Raw genomic sequence first — 21,125 nt, 5'->3', positions numbered from 1 at the left:
CACGTTAACTTTATGTAATATTAATAGTATTAGGGTTAAGGTGGGCTCCACGTAACTCGGCTGTACAGTGCAATAATGAGGATGGTCTTCCGGAAGTGTCGTCACTGACCATGACCTTCCTCTCTTCTGTCACGTACAGTCAGTCAGTCAGTCAGTCATGTAGACCAGAGGATCACGAATGATCGCGAAATGTAGGAGTAGAGAAATCACCTCATACAGCGACACAGTCTGTTTACTTTGGTAAGTGTTCGTTCACATTCACGTTAATGGTTGTTGTCGCGCGAGCAGATAGCATTAGCTGATTCATTCAGAAAGAGAGCAAACATGTGTTAGCCGCGAGCTAGCAGCGACAGCTTCAGCTTATAATGAACTGTGACATTAATACTTCCGAGCACTACTACTACTCCTAATAATATAAATGATCTATTAATTTCTTTCGTAGCCGTCCATGTGTGCATTAAAGCGTGTAATTCTGTGGCTGTGTAGGTTTTTAGGCACATCTCTCTAAAATCAGTAACGTTATGCTGTCTATCAGCGTTTTTGGGTATCATAGAGTCGAAAACTAGTCAGCTGCCTACCATTTTGTCCATCAAAGTCTCAGCACATTTTGTCTAGATGGCTTATTTGATTATAGTTACAGTGAAATTCTTATCTAGATCTTCTTAAATCCGACTGAGCTGGTTTCTGCACAGCCTTTGTGGAGATTAAGATAGTATTTTTCTGAGCTCCAGCAGTCATGTGGAGGTATGCAGCTAATGAGGGCTCATGCCATAGATTAAGTTATGCACATGCTCTCTTATTTACCAACCATAATTAAGAGTTGCCTGTCTTTAAGATGTCGTTTAGTTTAACTAGTACTCTTTAGTTATAAATTAGTGTCTGTTTTTGCCCTTTGTTACAGTTTTTAGCACAAGCAGGTTGAGAGGGAACAATGGTGAAGTATTTCAGCTGTGCGGGCTTTCTGAAGAGCTCATGGGACCAAGTGTTTTTGGCATTCTGGCAGAGATACCCCAATCCTTACAGGTACTGTTTCAAAACATATTTATAATGCTATTTTTTATTTTTATTATACCCCAACCCCTACAGGTACTAATAAAACACACATACACATATGGGCCATTCTAAAGAATTGGTGTGAACTGCTGTCCCACAACCAAAAAGCATTTAAGTATTCAAATTTTAGATGTTTACTAAGATCCTTCTATTATCTATTGAATCACACAATAATTTTTAAAATATCAGTAAGATTAATATATAAAATCATCATTTATTGGGTACTTTCAATTGGGAGGTGTCTGTCCCGAACCCATAAATTACAACTTGTGAAAATGATATTGAAATAATTTTTGCTATTTTTTCCATTGCTGTTTTTAAAAATATATTTTTAATTTTTTTAAAAAGTGAAGTTAAAAAACATATTTATTTTTTTTTATTTATAAATCATGAAACTTTATGTAAAAAAAAATGTCGCGCATTTTCATGTCACTACCGAAACAGTGTGTGTTCGAGTCCATTGTCTGAGACTGATTTTAACACACTTCTACATTTCTGATCAGGAAATATTCCTGTGTTCCTCTCTTTCACAGTAGATAGGTCCATCATTTTGAGTTAAATGTGTTCAAAAGTCTGAAAATCTGTGTGGAACTTTAAGGAACGTCACTAACAAACACCATTTTTCTGCAATTCTGCGTTTGTGTATGTACAACTGTTCAGAACTGTGCTAGCTAACCATGTGATTATCGTTGAGCGGCTCAAAAGTATCTAAAATTGTTACAACCGAAACTTACCATGTTATGGTCGTGACTGTTTCGGTAGTGACATCATTGTTTTGGTAGTGACAAAAGGGAACACATAATTTGTTTATTTGGGGGAAATAAACTAAATTTTAGTAGAGTTATGCAAATCATTAGTGTTTTAGTATGTGAGTTAAATCCTGTAATGTGATGTCGTCACTACCAACACATCACTGTCACTACCGAAACTGTGCAGTCACGACCGAAACATGGGATGTTTTGTCAAAAATAAAGTATATTGAATTATCAGCAAAGATGTTATTATAGTATTTGGTTCAATGTTTATTCAAACTAATGAATCCTTCACTTTGAAATCAGTATAATAATAATTTATTACATTAACAAAGAAAGATTTGATTCAAAATACAACAGATCTCATAAATTGCACTTGAAATATTGTTAAAATTGTAATTGTTATTGATTAACCTGTGAACATAAAAATAGCAAAAACTATATTTACAAGGTAGATGTAAACAAAATCTCAATAGGTCAATGTGACCCTTCTTATTAAATTATTTATTATTGTGTTTCGGTAGTGACACATTTGGGGAGAGGAAAAATATTCCAAAACTTTCTGAAAATACAATATGAGAATTAACTGTACAATTACTAGAAATGTGTACCTTGGATATTATACAATTTGCATACATACAAAATTTGTGGAAAAAGACGATTTTTTCAACTCTGACTTTGAACCACTGTAGAATGGCATATATATATATTATTGTTTTATAACCATTGTACATTTAATTTCGTATAATTTTTCTGTTTGTATTCCTCAGTAATCATGTTTTAACGGAAGACATCATATTTCGGGAAGTCACTCCAGACAACTGTCTGATTTCCAGACGTCTCTTGACCAAAACCAGCAGAGCTCCTCGCTGGGCGGAGAAGTTTCTGCCTGCTCACATGGCCCAGAAGGCCTACATCATCGAGGACTCAGTTGTGGATCCTCAGGGCAGGACCATGACCACCCTCACCTGGAACATCAGCCACGCACGTGTGATGGTGCGCCTCCGTCCCGCTCTCATGTCTGATATCACACCCCAAAACCACAAGAAAACAAGCATTTATATTTTTCACAAACAAAATAACGCCTATTTTTAAAACCAGTTTTGATGCCATTGTTCAGCTCCTCTCTTCCCAGTCTGTCAGTAACGCTCTGTTTAGTTCCTGTCTCTATGAAGCTCCTCCTTCTGAAAAGCACAATGTGCTCTGATTGGTCGGCTGGAGCAGTGTGTTGTGATTGGTGCTTGGGAAATGTCCCGCCCCTTACCATAACCGCCAGTTTCAACACACTACTAACTCACTCAACCAGGCCCTGCCCCTTTATTCTGCATATGAATTATTTAAATGAGGAATATTGTGAAGAAAACTCAGGGAGTTCAGAAACACTGATATAGAGAAGAACTGGGACTTTGCAGAGATTTTTCATGTTCATTATTAACTGGCCTGACTAAACATGAACTACAAGAGTTTAACTGTGTGTGTTTTCTGTCTGTAGAGTATTGAAGAGCGTTGTGTGTACAAAGTGAACCCGGACAACAACAGCTGGACCGAGATAAAGAGAGAGGCCTGGATTTCCTCCAACCTATACGGCCTCTCTAGAGCTATTCAGGTCAGCGGGTGACAGGAAGTGTGTGCACCATGTGCTCATGTTGATTTCGAAGAACGCAGTGTTCTGTTTAAAGGATTAGTTCACTTCAGAATGAAAATTCCCTGATAATTTACTCACCCTCATGTCATCCAAGATGTTCATGTCTTTCTTTCTTCAGTTGAAAAGAAATGAAGGAAAACATTCCAGGATTTTTCTCCATATAGTGGACTTCACTGGGGTTCAACGGGTTGAAGGTCCAAATGTCAGTTTCAGTGCAGCTTCAAAGAGCTCTACATGATCCCAGACGAGGAATAAGAGTCTTATCTAGAGAAACCATCGGACATTTTCTAAAAAAAAAAAAAAAAACATTTCTATTCTTTTTAACCACAAATACTCGTCTTGCACTGCTCTGTGATGCTCCACGCGTTACGTAATCACGTTGGAAAGGTCATGTGTGACGTAGGTGGAAGTACCGCGGTATGGCGAAAAACTCACATTCTCATCAAAATCTCATTTTCTCCTCCAACTTCAAAATCGTCCGACATTGTTGTTTTACCTTTTTTGTAAAGGCTGTTTGACTTAGTCTTTGACGTTCGCTTTGTAAACACTGGATCGGTACTTCCGCCTATGTCACACGTCACACTTTCCAACGTGATTACGTAATGCGTGGAGCATCTCAGAGCAGTGCAAGACGAGCATTTGTGATTAAAAAGTATATAAATGTTTATTTTTTTTAGAAAATGTCCGATGGTTTCTCTAGATAAGACTCTTATTCCTCGTCTGGGATCATGTAGAGCTCTTTGAAGCTGCACATTTGGACCTTCAACCCGTTGAACCCCAGTGAAGTCCACTATATGGAGAAAAATCCTGGAATGTTTTCCTTAATTTCTTTTCGACTGAAGAAAGAAAGACATGAACATCTTGGATGACATGGAGGTGAGTAAATCATCAGGAAATTTTCATTCTGAAGTGAACTAATCCTTAAAAATACATTTGAGTAACAGTATGGATGGATGCAGAAGATGTGCGTCATGTGTGTTTATATCTAGCAGCTGTTTAGTCTGCAGTTCAGTTACCTCACTGGATCTTCCACAGCGTTTGGCAGCAGAAGTGTTTTCAATGTGCTTTATCCCATTTTCAGGAATTCGGTCTTGCCCGGTTTAAGAGCAACGTTACGAAGACCATGAAAGGCTTTGAGTACGTCCTGGCCAGGATGCAAGGTAAGATGCCAGCTAGAGTTCCAGCATGCAGTAGCTGATTAATGGTTTAACCAGATTTGTTGTAAAGCCGGATCTCATTCCCGTGCAGGTGAAACTCCCACACGAACGCTGGCAGAGACCGCGACCGTGAAGGCTCGCGAAACTGCGCTCGCTGCTAAAGTGAAGGCGAAGGATTTGGCGTCTCAAGCTCAGAAGAAGCAGTATGTATGATGAGCACAGCAGGCATCCTGCACGGACTCTCCCAGCACTTCCGTGTCGCGCCATTCCATCACATGACACATCTGGACATGAGGCATTCTCAGTATGCATTTAGTGAAACCATTGTGCTCTTTGACTGAAATTTTCCTGTAAACTCGATTTAATGCAGCAACATCCTCCTGCTTCATCAAGTCTGAATTTACATGGGATGTTTGCATTTTTTTTGATTGCTAAATTAATTTCTTGATTTCTTGTTGATGTACTTCCATCATTGTCTCTCTGAATCTTCATATTCACTCTTGCTGAGGTCTGTAATCTGCCTTGTTTAGCAATGTGATTCGCTGCTTCAAATTGAAGTTCCATCATTGACGGTCCACGATTCCAGCAGTCATAGAGTTCCTCAGAAGGGCCTGATCTTCGGCACGTGAGAGCAAATGCCAGAAAGGATTGCAGTGGATAGACGGCAATGTCCAATTACAAGTATTAAAGTTGTCTCAGAATGTCAGATGTCGAGTGTTTGAAACAGGAAATGAATTAAGTGAAACGGTGAGATAGCTTCTATGTTTTATAGCTCTTAATTGTTTATCAACAGTTACCACCAATAAATATTTTCTATCTGACATATTGTGCGATTTCATTTGCACTGGGACCACTATTTTTATGAATCAGTGCCATTGTTTTTAAATGGATCAAGTAGATTTCTGATGAGGCATTACAAGTGCTCTTTCATTTGTAACACTAACCCTGGATTCAGTTTTAAGTCTAGTCTCAGACTAAAAGGCATGTTTGAGTTGTTTTAACTGAATGCAAATTGCACTGACATATCTTAAAATATGCCATTGTTTTGTCTCAAGATTCACACCAGTAATGTTTTTAGTGCATGTTTTTAAAAGCTACTTAAATGAACTAAGCCCTGTCTGTGAAACTGGGCCTAAACATAGTGCTTAAAGTGAGGAAACGTAATTCGCAATAGTCTTTTCTTCCTATTGTGCTGTTGCTGAGTGAAACTGCTTTGCAAACAAGAACAAATGTAGGGCGGGGCTTGTTTTTGTCCGTGTGGAATTGATTGGATGGTTGTGGTTTGCTATTGGTGGAACTTTAATGTAAGTAACAGGTTGCCCCGCCCTCGTCATCAGAGAAGAGATGTCAGGAACATGAATTTAAACGTATTTACTGATAAATCATTTATAATAAACACTGCAATTGCAATTTTCAAATTTTGATTTCACGATGACTTTAAACTGCATTATTCGACAGTTAACCACCACCCACAACTTTGGCATCAGCACACACCACATTGTCTTCAGAAATTAAACTAAAAGTTTTATCAAAGAGACCAAAAAGAGAGTTGAGGTCTGATATTGAGGTGTAGAGCTGCAAGATTAATCGTTTAAAAAACCCCGCGATCTCCATTCAAACACCCACGTGATCTAAGGGGCTGTTTACATGAAACCGTTTTCAGCTAAAAACTGAAAACTTTTTATGCGTTTTGGCCGTTCATTTACACGACAACAGCGTTTTGGTGGTCTGAAAACGCAATTTTGAAAACGGGTTTCAAAGTGGAAGTTTTTGAAAATGCTACCGTGTAAACTGCAAAAATCGCGAATCTGTGAAAACGGTGACGACATGCACATGCGTATTACGTGTTTAGTCTATCAACGTGGCCTTTTTCAGACTGTGATGACGCATTTTTGTAAATTGTAAATCCTGCAGTTTTTTTATAGTTTCATTTTTTTTTTTAAATTATGTATATATATAACATTATACTTTGCATTATATTAGCTTTGCATCAAATTACAAAAAACTACTTAACGCTGCTTTGAGGGTTTCTTTTTTTTTTTTGAAAGTTGTGAAAACACTATTGTGGAGATTTTCCTTTTGCTATTTGAACAAATGGGAACACAAAAAATATATTTAATGTAGTCTCTTACAACACTTATGTTTAGATGTCGGAGGAAGTAAATTTACCCTGCGATCCCGATCGCCGGAAACACGAAACCCGGAAGTGTGAAAAAGGCTAATTAAGGTATTTCTGTGAATATGTGAGACTTCTGATTTATTAGCCGCTATAGGGAAATAATGAGAAGAATATCAAAGTGCAGTAAACTATAAAAATAAGGTAGATGTGCGTTTATAGCGCGGGTATTCAGTATAAGAATGCGTATGCAGTCTTTTGCGTAATCTTTCTTTATAAAGTGACGTCGCTAACTACTTGTCTGGCATGCGTAATACAGTGTTTTGGTCATTTTCGCAGATCCGTGTGAACGGGAATAGTTTTGATAACGTTGTAATCTGTACAAAGAAAAAATCTTTCCGTTTTTAGTACATCGTTGTCGTGTAAACATACCCTTAAACGTCAACAATTAGGCTATTAATCCGATCCCAGCGAACTTTCAGATCTGCGTTTTGATCGTTCTGCCTTAAAATAATTCGGATTATCCCAAATCATAGATAATAGATTATAGTTCAGATATAAAAACTGATGTTTACACTCTAAAAAAATAACTAAAATTTACGCAGTAAAATACCATTTTCCATTGAAATGGTAATATACCATAAAAACAATGCATTCTGGGTAATGTGTCATTTTACGAAAAGAGGCTTATAGGCTACTTTCTCGAAAACGACAAATAATATTACCCAGAATGCATTGTAATATACAGAATGTACTGTAAAAACAATGCATTCTGGGTAATATTTCTAATATTATTTGTCATTTTCAAGAAAGTAACCTATAGGATACTTTCTCAAAAATGACAATTACCCAGAATGCATTGTTTTTACGGTATATTACCGTTTCAGTGGAAAACGGTGTTTAACTTTTTTAATTTGTTTCGTTTTTTTTTTTTAGTAGTGATCAAAATAAAGTAAATCACCTTTAAAAGTGAGTTGATGCTTCAAATAAAGATTGTATCAATTACATCGTTACACCAGTAGGTGGCAACAAGCGACTTAAATGAATCAGAACCTCTAGTAAATTACGTTATTCTGTTTCGTGATCTCCATCTTAAACAGAAAGTTCAAGATTCTCAATTTATCGCGCAACTCTACTGTACACTAATGCGTTACAATCACGTTTACAAACATCATAGTGACAAATCATATTAAATACATAAAATATTTATTTGTACAAAATGCTTATGTCTGTAAAAAAGAATAAAATGCTACATATGAGTACAAGGAGAGACATAAATACAAAGGTGTTCCTGGTCCAATGACATACGAATAGTTCATAAGGCTTTTGGTGTTCAGAACTGTATATACAATGTACATCCCGTTGTGTACATCAAAACAATTACTGTACAAACATCTAAAAACAAAGGCATGTTCATAATAGTTTGCATAAATGACTGATATGAGCATATACTGAACAGTTCGCAAATACAGCCCATGTATTTTGTCAATACTACCAACATAATGAATTGCAGTTTAAAGGTGTGAACTAAAAACATGAGCAGACTAACACATCTGAGGGGGATTAAACTGCTGAAAATCCACTGTACAAATTAAAAAAAACACTTCACTGTTTTCTGTTTTTTAGGCTTCAACATAATAGCTTGTTGTTGGGTGTTCGAATAGCACCAACTTCAATTCAGCGGAGTGAACCGAAGCACAGGACTAAAGCAAAAAACATGAACTAAAAGTGAATCGTCAAGATGATACAGATACCAGATCATTTTAAACTCAACTGTACCTTCACCCAATAACAAACTCAAAAACCCCAAATGCAAAGGAAAGCATTCTTTCCTTCTGAATTGCAGCATAACCTTTAAATTAGCCTCCCCATTTAAAAATACCTGTATCAAATGTTTGATAAAAATGCATTGACATAATCTGCAATTTCACACATTATCAAACCTGAAAAGAACAACACACATCTAAAGAGACATCGCAAGTGCTCATGCGTATGCTTTGTGCAACGTATCAAAACTCAGAATTAAATAAGCCGGGTATTAAAAGATTTAAGTGCAAGCCAATGTGTACTGCAGGCCGACCCTAAAGTGAACACAACTAGCATCTACAATATGATCATAACTAGTCCGGAAAAAAGTAAAAATAAATCATTCTGTGGAAATAAAGCATCACCAAACTCGTTGCACTTGAATCTCGTGAGTGTATAGCATACTAGAGCACCATAATGCCACGAGTGTAAAGAGTACACTACACAAAATCAATTCCAGTCATGCTTAGATGAAGTTTGATGGTTCAGAATGTCAGAAACATAAGGCTGTTCCGTGGTGGTGATGGTGAAGTCCATCGAACATGTTGGTTTGGAGTCCCTCGTCCTCTGAACACCAGCTGAGGGCCGGTCATAACCAGGTGTGGTCAGAGGTCGAGTAGCTGTGGTCCATGCCAGCGTGAGACGAGCCCAGACCGTCGGACTCCAGCGTCCACACCATACTCTCCACGTCAATCTCAACGTCCTCTGGAATGATCGAGAAAACATGATCAGGAACTCAAGAGGCGAGTTACTTACTCAACCACACACTACAATAACACAAACTATACAACACCAAAACTGTAAGAACAGAGATCATATGTTGGTCTTCAACATGAATCTCTCTGTCAGTTTACAGGAGTGTTTGCTCCCCCTTGTGGCTGTTCTTAAATCCACAGACAGCCTTGTTTAGTACATTATGCATCACTACCAATCACTATCAATTAGGGCTGGGCATTGATGCAAATTTCGTGATTAAATTTCGATTCAAAAGCTTGTGATTCAATTCAGTTCAGTTCGAAATACAGTACATGGCATTAATTAATCTCTCAACTAATGCTGTAAATTATACAGGGAACAAGGTTAAAATGAACTGATTTGTAGTCTACTTAACTGAGGTTTTTTTTTTTTTTTTTAATAATCATAATGTTATAATACATTTTTAATGGTATAATTATGTTTCATCCCCTTTTTAGCATTTAAATGGTGGGTGACAAAAACATGAGATTTATTCAAACTTACATTAAATATTAAAGAACAGGTTAAGTAAAAATACAATGAATATGCAATATAGTGCACATGGTAGTTTATGGCCATTGAACGACTTTTCTGAGGTAAATGTGATGTTAAGTGTTCTCATGTTAGTTAATAATAAAAGAATTAGGGTTTTCAAGCGATTCAATTTTTTAATCTAATTAATTACTTGATGTGCTTAAATCGCAAATTTATGACACATGAGAAATTACCCCTAAAAGATCATTGTTACATGAGAAAAGCATTGAATAGACATTATAAAAAGTAGCTTTGCAAGGAAATATTTTGCTTCAAAATAGAATTTATTACACAAACTTTTAAGGCTACGATATGGCAATAACCTTTTTGTTTTTCAGAAGCTGAAGTGGCATTTATGCATATTTACACAGACTGTTTAATGCAGCTCAGAGGATATGGCATGAATATGAAAGAAAAAATGAAATGATACTTTAAATATGAAACTAAAACCACCAATAGGTGGCGGCAAGTCACTGTCTTAATGAGTGAGTCATTGAATCATTCATTCAACCAATTCATTTAAACTAGGGATTGACCGATACGAAAATTTTGTCCGATACCGATAATTTTTTATATTTGAAAGCCGATAACCGATATATTGGCCGATAAATCTTACTCAGAATTTTTATATAATTTTTGAGATCCTGATTACAAAAACTAAAGTCTCACCATTAAAATCCACGTCCCAAACACACGATTATATAATTTTATGTAGCTTATAAGACAGACTTGTGCTGTACATGTTGTACTGTATTTTTCTTTTTGAAGTGATTTCAATCATATTTCAAGCAATTCAAAACCATCATGGTGAACAGTGCGCTTCTGAAGTGTCTCAGCTGATCCGACTTGTCTCAATTATTTATCGCTTTAATATATCAGACAAATTTTCTTATCGGGCCGATAATGATTACATTAAAAATGAACATATAATCGGCCGATACCGATATGGTGGCCGATATATCGTGCATCCATAATTTAAATGTCTGATTCTTTCAGGAATGAAGCAACTGTCAGAAGTCACTGAATCATTGACTCACTCGACTCGTTAAGAGCTGTGGATTCATTCAGCAGTGGATTCGCTGTGGAACTATTTCATTGGCGAAACTGAGCAAAAACAGGAATATTGTGCTTAAAATGTAACGCAACATTAACTTCTTCTTTACTGAACTTGTATAAAATCAGTATCACATTTGCAATTGTGCCAATATTCGGGAAAATACAGCACTCTTGCATATGTGATATTACTAAACTATATCATATGATATAAATATAGGCCTGGGCGATAAAACGGTATCGATATTTATCAACGGTACGTCTTAATCGATAACGATAGAAAAAATGTTCGATACAACTCTCGATATAGTTCGGCAATTTTATCAATCCTGTAAGATCATTATTTTATCACTCTGTGCGACATGGATCTACTAAACTTGGGTACCACATGCATGTAGACTGTACAATGATGACACCTATTGACCTGTAGGCTACGATGCAAGTTTCTAAAGAAGAATAAAACGTCATCAACATGCGCTAGTGGTAAACAAAACACCATGTTGAATCACACTTTGGCAGTTGTAGTTGTTATGTGTGCTGAAAATAAAAAGGAAGCAGTGAAAGAAGAAGGGAAAAGAGCTTGAGGTGAGCAGTTTTAAGTTTTAGCGCCATTTCGCGTTGATTTCATGTCGCATTTTTATTGGCTGGTCAGCAGACGTGGGTCGTAGCAGCAAAAATGACACTGTCAGAAAACGATCGTAGGCTATCTTTGGTCGCAAGACCGGGAGAACCAGGAGAACGGCCGTCTTTGAACCTCTCTCATAGGACCACTGATTAAGAGCCACGATCACAGAAATCACCACGATTGTTTCACGATGGCAATCTTTCATCTGGGACAGCCAAAAATCGCACAGTGTATCCCGGGCTTTATAGTTGATCTACGTCAAAGTTTGTCTTGAGAGAGCAGTTGTTATATCGGTATTAACAGCTGCACAAACAGTGTTTTCAACAACACAGCATCTTTATTTCTGTGCTACAAATAATCAGGTTATCACAGAAGTGCTGAGATAAAAGTTTATAGTTCAGATAAAACACTAAAGTCTATGTTATTAAAATAGAGCAAATCAGCTTTTAAAAGAAACTTTAACGTGCTGAAAACGACGCATTTATCGATTACATTGTTTCACCACCAGGTGGCGACAAGTGACTGTTAAAAAATGTATTTGACATTGAATCTTCATTCAACAGATTCTTTCAAACACACTGATTCATCCAGTAATGAAACAAGAGTATTTATGATTGAATCATTGATTCATACATCCAAACAGATTTTTAAAAAATAATTAATTAAAATATATTAAAAATTTTAAAATAGACTGAATTGTGCAGCTCTAAGTTTAATCTTCATATAAAATATAAGAAAGATTTGTTTACATTTTATTTTGCTTTGTTTTAAAAATTATTTGTTGGTTGCCTTAATTAAAAATTGGTTAAATTGAAACATTTTTTTCTACTAAATTTTTTTCAATAATTATCGATACCGATCAATATGAAACATTATATTGTGATTATTTTTTTAGCTGTATCGCCCAGCCCTAGTTCGAACTAAACCGCATACGATGTAAGATGACGTACAAGTCTGCCTTAATAATTTTAACGTGTTATTTTTTCCATAATTAAATCACACCAAATTAACAGCCCTACATAGAATATAGACTCTGAAAGCTCACGGACACACTAATGAAGACCATCTCTCACCTCTCTCTGAATCGGATCTCTCGGAGGACACGGCTGAGCCGAGGCTGTCGTTACGCATCCTCTCCGAACCGCCCTGCAGTTTCTCCAGCCGTGTGCGCAGCTGCTCCTGCTCCCAGCGCAGACGATCCTTCAGCAGCTCCGCGCGCTCGTCCTGTTCCTGCAGCTTCTGCCGTCGCACAGAGACACACGGTCAAACCTTCTGCGTCTCATTCAACCTCTTCTGTCACCCCATAAACCACATGCGTCACATGATCTCTCTGATCGATTAATCAGAACAGCTGCTTAGTTTTCTGGCAGACTCGAAACCATTTATAGTAAATGCTCTGTTGTTTATTAGAACTACAGTTTTGTAATATCGAATCCACCAGTCGTCTCATGGGAGCTTCAGGATTTCCACACAAACACACTCAAATCCATCAAAGTCCCAAAGATGAAACGTAATTTACATTAATGAAATAAAACAGCCTTGAGCGCATGTCGTGAATAAAACCGTTTTAAAGCGATAGTTCACCCAAAAATATCATTTACTCACAATCAAGTTGTTCTAAACCTGCTTGAAGTTCCTTCTTCTGTTGAACATAAAGCAAGATATTTTGAAGAACCGGTTCACATTAATGTTTTTCTGTACGAGATACTGTAAATATCCTACTGGTGTAAATAGACTCAGTCTGTTGCCCACGTTCATTAGTTGATGCTCCAGCGTGCTCATTTATTATTTATGTCACTATTAATGATCATTTATGTGCTTAAAGCTATGTGGAAATACCTCTGCGATACCAGAGTATAACGTTTGCGTAAAAGCCTAGAAATTCATGGGGCAGAATAACACATTATTTGCTGTAGACTCTCTGTCAGCAGGTGTTTCATAACCTGTTCTAGACAACAACAAATGGACTCTAATGTATAATATATTCACTGTTTAGTTTGATACTTTCCTGACAATGTACTTTTATTCCATTTACTCTTTTGCCCAATAAACAGCTAAACCTTCCTTTCAAATTGTGGTTTAAAACAACTGATTATGTTTATGCAAAACTGATAAACTCCCTTGTCATTTGTTCATGTTCTCCATTTTAAATTATATTACACTGTCAATTTATTTTGCATATTATTGCTGCTGCTTCTGCTTTAAAACATATGTTTTTGACATTAAGATGAAAAACAGAAGTAAAACTTTAGATAAATATTGGTTCTCTGACATACAAATAGTCGTTGTTTATGAACGATCTATAAGGGTTGATCTGTTGATCGTGATTGTGAATTAGTTGTTAATCCGGCTCACCTTGATGTGCATCTGTGCTTGTCTGAGCAGGTTGAGGGTTGTGTTCCTCGATGAATCAGACGACAGAGGAACCTGCTGCTTCAGCTGATCCAAACAGTGTCTCAACTGAGCTCTCCTACACACAAACACACACGCGTGTTAACACAACATACACAATATTACAGCGATATTGCTTCATTGAACAGAATGAGAATAAAACTTAGTTACCTGTGTTTCTCCAACTCATTGTGAACAGACCTGAAACAGAAACAAAGAACTGGTTCAGAGTTGGAAACATCTTGAAACAAATGCGTCTTTTTCCACAAATTTTGTATGTATGCAAACTGTATAATATCCAGTAATTGTACAGTTAATTCTCATATTGTATTTTTAGAAAGTTTTGGAATATTTTTCCTCTCCACAAATGTGTCACTACCGAAACACAATAATAAATAATTTAATAAGAAGGGTCACATTGACCTATTGAGATTTTGTTTACATCCACCTTGTAAATATAGTTTTTGCTATTTTTAAAAAAAGTTTTCACAGTTAAATCGATAACAATTACAATTTTAGCAATATTTCAAGTGTAATTTATGAGATTTGTTGTATTTTGAATCCAATCTTTCTTTGTAAAAGTCATAAAGTTTATCATACTGATTTCAAAATGAAGGATTCATTAGTTTGAATAAACATTACCGGTCAAAAGTTTGGGAATCGGTGAGATTTTTAATGTTTTTAAAAGAAGTTTCTTCTGCTCACCAAGGCTGCATTTATTTAATTAAAAATACAGTAAAAACAGTAATATTGTGAAATATTATTGCAATTTAAAATTACTGTTTTCTGTTTGAATATATTTTATAAAGTAATTTATTTCTGTGATCAAAGCTGAATTTTCAGCATCATTACTCCAGTCTTCAGTGTCACATGATCCTTCAGAAATCATTCTGATATGATGATTTGATGCTCAAGAAACATTTATTGTGTACAATATTTATTGTTCAGGATTCTTTGATGAATAGAAAGTTTAAAAAAAAACAGCATTTATTTGAAATATAATCTTTTGTAACATTATAAATGTCTTTAGTGTCACTTTTGATGAATTTAATGCATCCTTGCTGAATAAAAGTATTAATTTTCTTTTCAAAAAAATAAAAATAAAAATTCTTACTGACCCCAAACTTTTGAACGGTAGTGTATAATGTTAGAAAAGCTTTGTATTTCAGTTAAATATTGTTCTTTTGAACTTTCTACTCATCAAGGAATCCTGAAAAAAAAAGTACACAACTGTTTTCAACACTGATAATAATCATAAATGTTTCTTGAGCATCAAATCATCATATTAGAATGATTTCTGAAGGATCATGTGACACTGAAGACTGGAGTAATGATGCTGAAAATTCAGCTTTGATCACAGAAATTACTTTATAAAATATATTCAAACAGAAAACAGTTATTTTAAATTGTAATAATATTTCACAATATTACTGTTTTTTTAATTAAATAAATGCAGCCTTGTTGAGCAGACGAAACTACTTTTAAAAACATTTTCAAACACTTTTGACCGGTATTGTACATTGAACCAAACACTATAATAACATCTTAGTTGATAATTCAATATACTTTTAAATATTTCCGGTAGTGACAGTAATGTGTTGGTAGTGACCAGTGACATTTTAACTCACATACTAAAACATATTAAAATACTAATGATGAAATTTAGTTTATTTCCCCTAAATAAACGGTTATGTTTCCTTTTGTCACTACCAAAACAATGATGTCACTACCAAAACAGTCTCAACCGAAACGTGGTGAAGTTTCGGTAGTGACAATTTTAGGTACTTTTGAGCCGCTCAAAGATGCACATGGTTAGCTAGCACAGTTCTGAACAGTTGTACACACATAAAAACTACATTTTATTGAATAACACCCAAAAAATGTGCTTAATTGCAGATAAAAGGTGTTTGTTAGTGACGTTCCTTAAAGTTCCACACAGATTTTCAGACTTTTGAACACATTTAACTCAGAATGATGGACTCTATCTACTGTGAAAGAGAGGCGATGAGAGGGAGGGACACAGGAATATTTCCTGATCAGAAATGTAGAAGTGTGTTAAAATCAGTCTCAGACAATGGACTCAAACACACAGTTTCGGTAGTGACATGAACATGTGTGACATTTTTTTTTTTTTACATAAAGTTTCATGATATAAAAATAGAAATACAATTTTTTTTTTTTTTTTTTACTTCACTTTAAAAAAATAAATAAATAAATATTGCAAAAAAAAAAAAAAAAAAAAAAAATTATTTCAATATCATTTTCACGAGTTTAGTGGTTAGTGTTCGGGACAGACACCTCCCAACTGAAAGTACCCAATAAATGATGATTTTATATATATTAATCTTACTGGTATTTAAAATATTATTGTGGGATTCAATATATAATAGAAGGATCTTAGTAAACATCTAATATTTGAATACTGAAATGCTTTTTAAATGTGTTTTTTGGTCGTGGCACAGCAGATTGCACCAATTCTGTCTATTATTAGACATTACTGTTGACCTTTGTTAAAATAATAGTTCACCCAAAAATGAAAATTTGGAACAAGGTGAGGGTGAATAAATCGAGTGCGTCTTTATTTGCATACTTGTGCACTACTCTTTGTTTTGTAAATAGAGTGAAAATTCTAAAAATGAAGTTGACTTCAAATATGCACTTAATTAACTGAAAAACGAAGTGTGCACACTTCATGCACTCACAGCTTTATGTATCAGACTCACACTAGACAGTATATACTACACTAAGTGCACAATGCTTCATTTGGGACACAGCGAGTCATTTTTGGGTGCACTATTCCTTTAAACTCATTCATTCGCATAAAAACAGCAAAAGTGAAGAATCAGTGTACAATAGGGATTAGATATTTTCTAAACATCTAGAATCTTGTTGTACAATAACAAAATAATAGTCAAAAGAGCAGTGCGTCTGTGCACCTGACACTCACCTGCTGTTCCCGGGTGAAGGACTCTTTGATTTCTGCTTTTTTCTCTTATCTGAAACCCCTTTACTGTAGAACGGAAGAACTGAGGCATAACCGTGCTCAGCCTCTGAAAATATATGATACATAACGTGAGTGATCGATAGCCCAGCATGCTTCCTTTTATTTAAGATCCTTTAAAATAAGCTATTTTACAGACATCGGAGATTTGACGGGTTATAAATCTAAAAACACCGTCTAAGATGCTGGAAGATATGTCAGCATCTCATCAAATCAGCTGTATGCGCGAGCGCTTTCTGATTTTGGCGCCATCGAACTACTTGACATAATTTTGAAATCAGCGCGTTCCATTCTAACTATATATCCTAACCGTTATATACGTGACGTCTGTGTTGATACATTGTAACTCGCTTTAGAATAACGGGCAGCGCTGCTGCATTTTCAAATCGATGACGATTTCGCGCCTTTGTGTACAATACAGAACTGAAATGTAGGTCACAGAGCCAAACACAATAATATCAACAATAAACGCTCTTTTCGCCACTCTACAAACACACAAATAAACCTATGCAACAAGGAAAACACACCCAGCACCTGCATGAAAAAATAATTAGTGTAAATATTAATAAATGTGTACAAAACACACGCAAACAGCAGACTGTCCGAAACGGCTTCGGTTTCAATGCAAACAATATGAGAAGGAAATAACGCGTCTAATACCTCTTTCCCTCCGCTCCAGATATTCAGCTGCCTGCAGAAGCACTTGGATGTTGCAGGTGTTTACCTCCATTTCTGACAAACAATGTTATTTTGGAAGCGCCGAGAGCGAAACGGATCTATTGAAATGTAGACGAGAGTTCGGCTGATACTGCTGGCCACGTCATACGCGTCAGACGCGTCACGCCCTCCTCCACGCTCACGCGACCGCTCCCTCATCTGACACAAAAACAAGTCGCGTTACACTAGTGTTCGGGCTTTACTATTGATGACCGCTTCAAATGAAGCCGAGGACAACTTAAGCTAGAGGTGAGGGGCAAATGTTATTGTCCCCGAACCCGTAAAGCGAAATGAAACTACTGAAACTGAGTGATCACTGGACAAAAATGCGAACTTTTATTTTGACACTGTGTTTTGATACTCAAGAACCAAACAAAAACAGGCATAAAATGGTATATGACTGCAAACATATTTTATATTTACTATTTAATGACAAAATGCGGACTTTTATTTTGACACTGTATGTTTTGATGCTCAAGAACCAAACAAAAACAGGCATAAAATGGTATATGACTGCAAACATATTTTACATTTACTATTTAATGACAAAATGCGGACTTTTATTTTGACACTGTATGTTTTGATGCTCAAGAACCAAACAAAAACAGGCATAAAATGGCATATGACTGCAAACATATTTTATATTTACAATTTAATGACAAAATGCGTACTTTTATTTTGACAGTGTGTTTCGATGCTCAAGAACCAAACAAAAACAGGCATAAAATGGTATATGACTGCAAACATATTTTATATTTACAATTTAATGACAAAATGCGGACTTTTATTTTGACACTGTATGTTTTGATGCTCAAGAACCAAACAAAAACAGGCATAAAATGGTATATGACTGCAAACATATTTTATATTTACTATTTAATGACAAAATGCGTACTTTTATTTTGACACGTGTGTTTCGATGCTCAAGAACCAAACAAAAACAGGCATAAAATGGTATATGACTGCAAACATATTTTATATTTACTATTTAATGACAAAATGCGGACTTTTATTTTGACACTGTATGTTTTCGATGCTCAAGAACCAAACAAAAACAGGCATAAAATGGTATATGACTGCAAACATATTTTATATTTACTATTTAATGACAAAATGCGTACTTTTATTTTGACACTGTGTGTTTCGATGCTCAAGAACCAAACAAAAACAGGCATAAAATGGTATATGACTGCAAACATATTTTATATTTACAATTTAATGACAAAATGCGTACTTTTATTTTGACAGTGTGTTTCGATGCTCAAGAACCAAACAAAAACAGGCATAAAATGGTATATGACTGCAAACATATTTTATATTTACTATTTAATGACAAAATGCGGACTTTTATTTTGACACTGTATGTTTTGATGCTCAAGAACCAAACAAAAACAGGCATAAAATGGTATATGACTGCAAACATATTTTATATTTACTATTTAATGACAAAATGCGGACTTTTATTTTGACACTGTATGTTTTGATGCTCAAGAACCAAACAAAAACAGGCATAAAATGGTATATGACTGCAAACATATTTTATATTTACAATTTAATGACAAAATGCGTACTTTTATTTTGACAGTGTGTTTCGATGCTCAAGAACCAAACAAAAACAGGCATAAAATGGTATATGACTGCAAACATATTTTATATTTACTATTTAATGACAAAATGCGGACTTTTATTTTGACACTGTATGTTTTGATGCTCAAGAACCAAACAAAAACAGGCATAAAATGGTATATGACTGCAAACATATTTTATATTTACAATTTAATGACAAAATGCGTACTTTTATTTTGACAGTGTGTTTCGATGCTCAAGAACCAAACAAAAACAGGCATAAAATGGTATATGACTGCAAACATATTTTATATTTACTATTTAATGACAAAATGCGGACTTTTATTTTGACACTGTATGTTTTGATGCTCAAGAACCAAACAAAAACAGGCATAAAATGGTATATGACTGCAAACATATTTTATATTTACAATTTAATGACAAAATGCGTACTTTTATTTTGACAGTGTGTTTCGATGCTCAAGAACCAAACAAAAACAGGCATAAAATGGTATATGACTGCAAACATATTTTATATTTACAATTTAATGACAAAATGCGTACTTTTATTTTGACAGTATGTTTTGATGCTCAAGAACCAAACAAAAACAGGCATAAAATGGTATATGACTGCAAACATATTTTATATTTACTATTTAATGACAAAATGCGTACTTTTATTTTGACAGTGTGTTTCGATGCTCAAGAACCAAACAAAAACAGGCATAAAATGGTATATGACTGCAAACATATTTTATATTTACAATTTAATGACAAAATGCGTACTTTTATTTTGACAGTGTGTTTCGATGCTCAAGAACCAAACAAAAACAGGCATAAAATGGTATATGACTGCAAACATATTTTATATTTACTATTTAATGACAAAATGCGGACTTTTATTTTGACACTGTATGTTTTGATGCTCAAGAACCAAACAAAAACAGGCATAAAATGGTATATGACTGCAAACATATTTTATATTTACTATTTAATGACAAAATGCGGACTTTTATTTTGACACTGTATGTTTTGATGCTCAAGAACCAAACAAAAAACAGGCATAAAATGGTATATGACTGCAAACATATTTTATATTTACAATTTAATGACAAAATGCGGACTTTTATTTTGACACTGTATGTTTTGATGCTCAAGAACCAAACAAAAACAGGCATAAAATGGTATATGACTGCAAACATATTTTATATTTACTATTTACAATCGGTCTTTTTCTAAAAGAAATTAAAATTATATACTTTTTAACCACAAATGCTCGTCTTGCACTGCTCTGTGATGCTCCACGCATTACGTAATCACGTTGGAAAGGTCACACGTGACGTAGGCGGAAGTACCGATCCAGTGTTTACAAAGCGAACGTCAAAGACTAAGTCAAACGCCCTTTACAAAAAAAGATAAAACAACGATGTCGGACGATTTTGAAGTTGGAGGAGAAAATTAGATTGTCGCCCTACCGCGGTACTTCCGCCTACGTCACGCGTGACCTTTCCAACGTGATTACGTGATGCATGGCACATGCTCAAGAACCAAACAAAAAACAGGCATAAAATAGTATATAACTGCAAACATGTTTTTAAACAATTATATTAAATGACATTTAATGACAAAATGCGAACTTTTATTTTGACACTGTGTTTCGATGCTCAATAAGCAAACAAAAACAGGCATAGTATGGTATATGACTGCAAACATATTTTTAAACAATTACATTTACAACTTAAAGACATTTAATGAGAAAATGCGAACTTTTATTTTGACACGGTGTCGATGCTCAAGAACCTCACAAAAACGTAAATCGTATATAAAACTGCAATATTTTTAAACAATTGCATTTACAATTTAATGAACTAGAAATAGTAGAAATATTTAAAAATTAAAGGAATTAAAATGAATTATTCTGTTAAAATACATATTTATTAACATATTTAAAATTATACAAAATAAATAATAAAT

The 21,125-nt window shown here is 35.0% G+C and overlaps 2 protein-coding genes across 3 annotated transcripts; one reads left to right on the top strand and one right to left on the bottom strand.

The window, feature by feature from the left end:
* Positions 1-70: 70 nt before the first annotated feature.
* prelid1a (PRELI domain containing 1a) lies at positions 71-5,428 on the top strand. 2 transcript variants are annotated; one of them, XR_007924915.1, is made up of 7 exons: positions 71-240; positions 902-1,023; positions 2,576-2,801; positions 3,298-3,411; positions 4,532-4,610; positions 4,699-4,911; positions 5,138-5,428. XR_007924915.1 is itself a non-coding variant. In XM_051860594.1 (6 exons), the coding sequence occupies exons 2-6, from the start codon at positions 932-934 to the stop codon at positions 4,818-4,820; spliced, it is 633 nt and encodes a 210-aa protein (XP_051716554.1). In that variant the 5' UTR covers positions 71-240; positions 902-931; the 3' UTR covers positions 4,821-5,428. The 2 variants fall into 2 exon arrangements, 1 of the variants encoding a protein (XP_051716554.1); XM_051860594.1 differs by having other exon boundaries at positions 4,699-5,428.
* Positions 5,429-7,912: 2,484 nt separating this feature from the next.
* mxd3 (MAX dimerization protein 3) lies at positions 7,913-17,752 on the bottom strand. The gene is made up of 6 exons (XM_051860611.1): positions 17,529-17,752; positions 16,815-16,917; positions 14,039-14,068; positions 13,832-13,946; positions 12,550-12,715; positions 7,913-9,234 (listed from the first exon to the last, which is right to left on the bottom strand). Exons 1-6 carry the CDS (start codon positions 17,596-17,598, stop codon positions 9,119-9,121), a joined length of 600 nt encoding a protein of 199 aa, XP_051716571.1. The 5' UTR covers positions 17,599-17,752; the 3' UTR covers positions 7,913-9,118.
* Positions 17,753-21,125: the final 3,373 nt, after the last annotated feature.

Source organism: Ctenopharyngodon idella, chromosome 14 (genome assembly GCF_019924925.1).
Source record: "Ctenopharyngodon idella isolate HZGC_01 chromosome 14, HZGC01, whole genome shotgun sequence".
NCBI classification, from domain to species: domain Eukaryota; kingdom Metazoa; phylum Chordata; class Actinopteri; order Cypriniformes; family Xenocyprididae; genus Ctenopharyngodon; species Ctenopharyngodon idella.
Note: the sequence above shows the minus strand (reverse complement) of the source record. Positions and strands in the feature narration are given on the sequence as shown.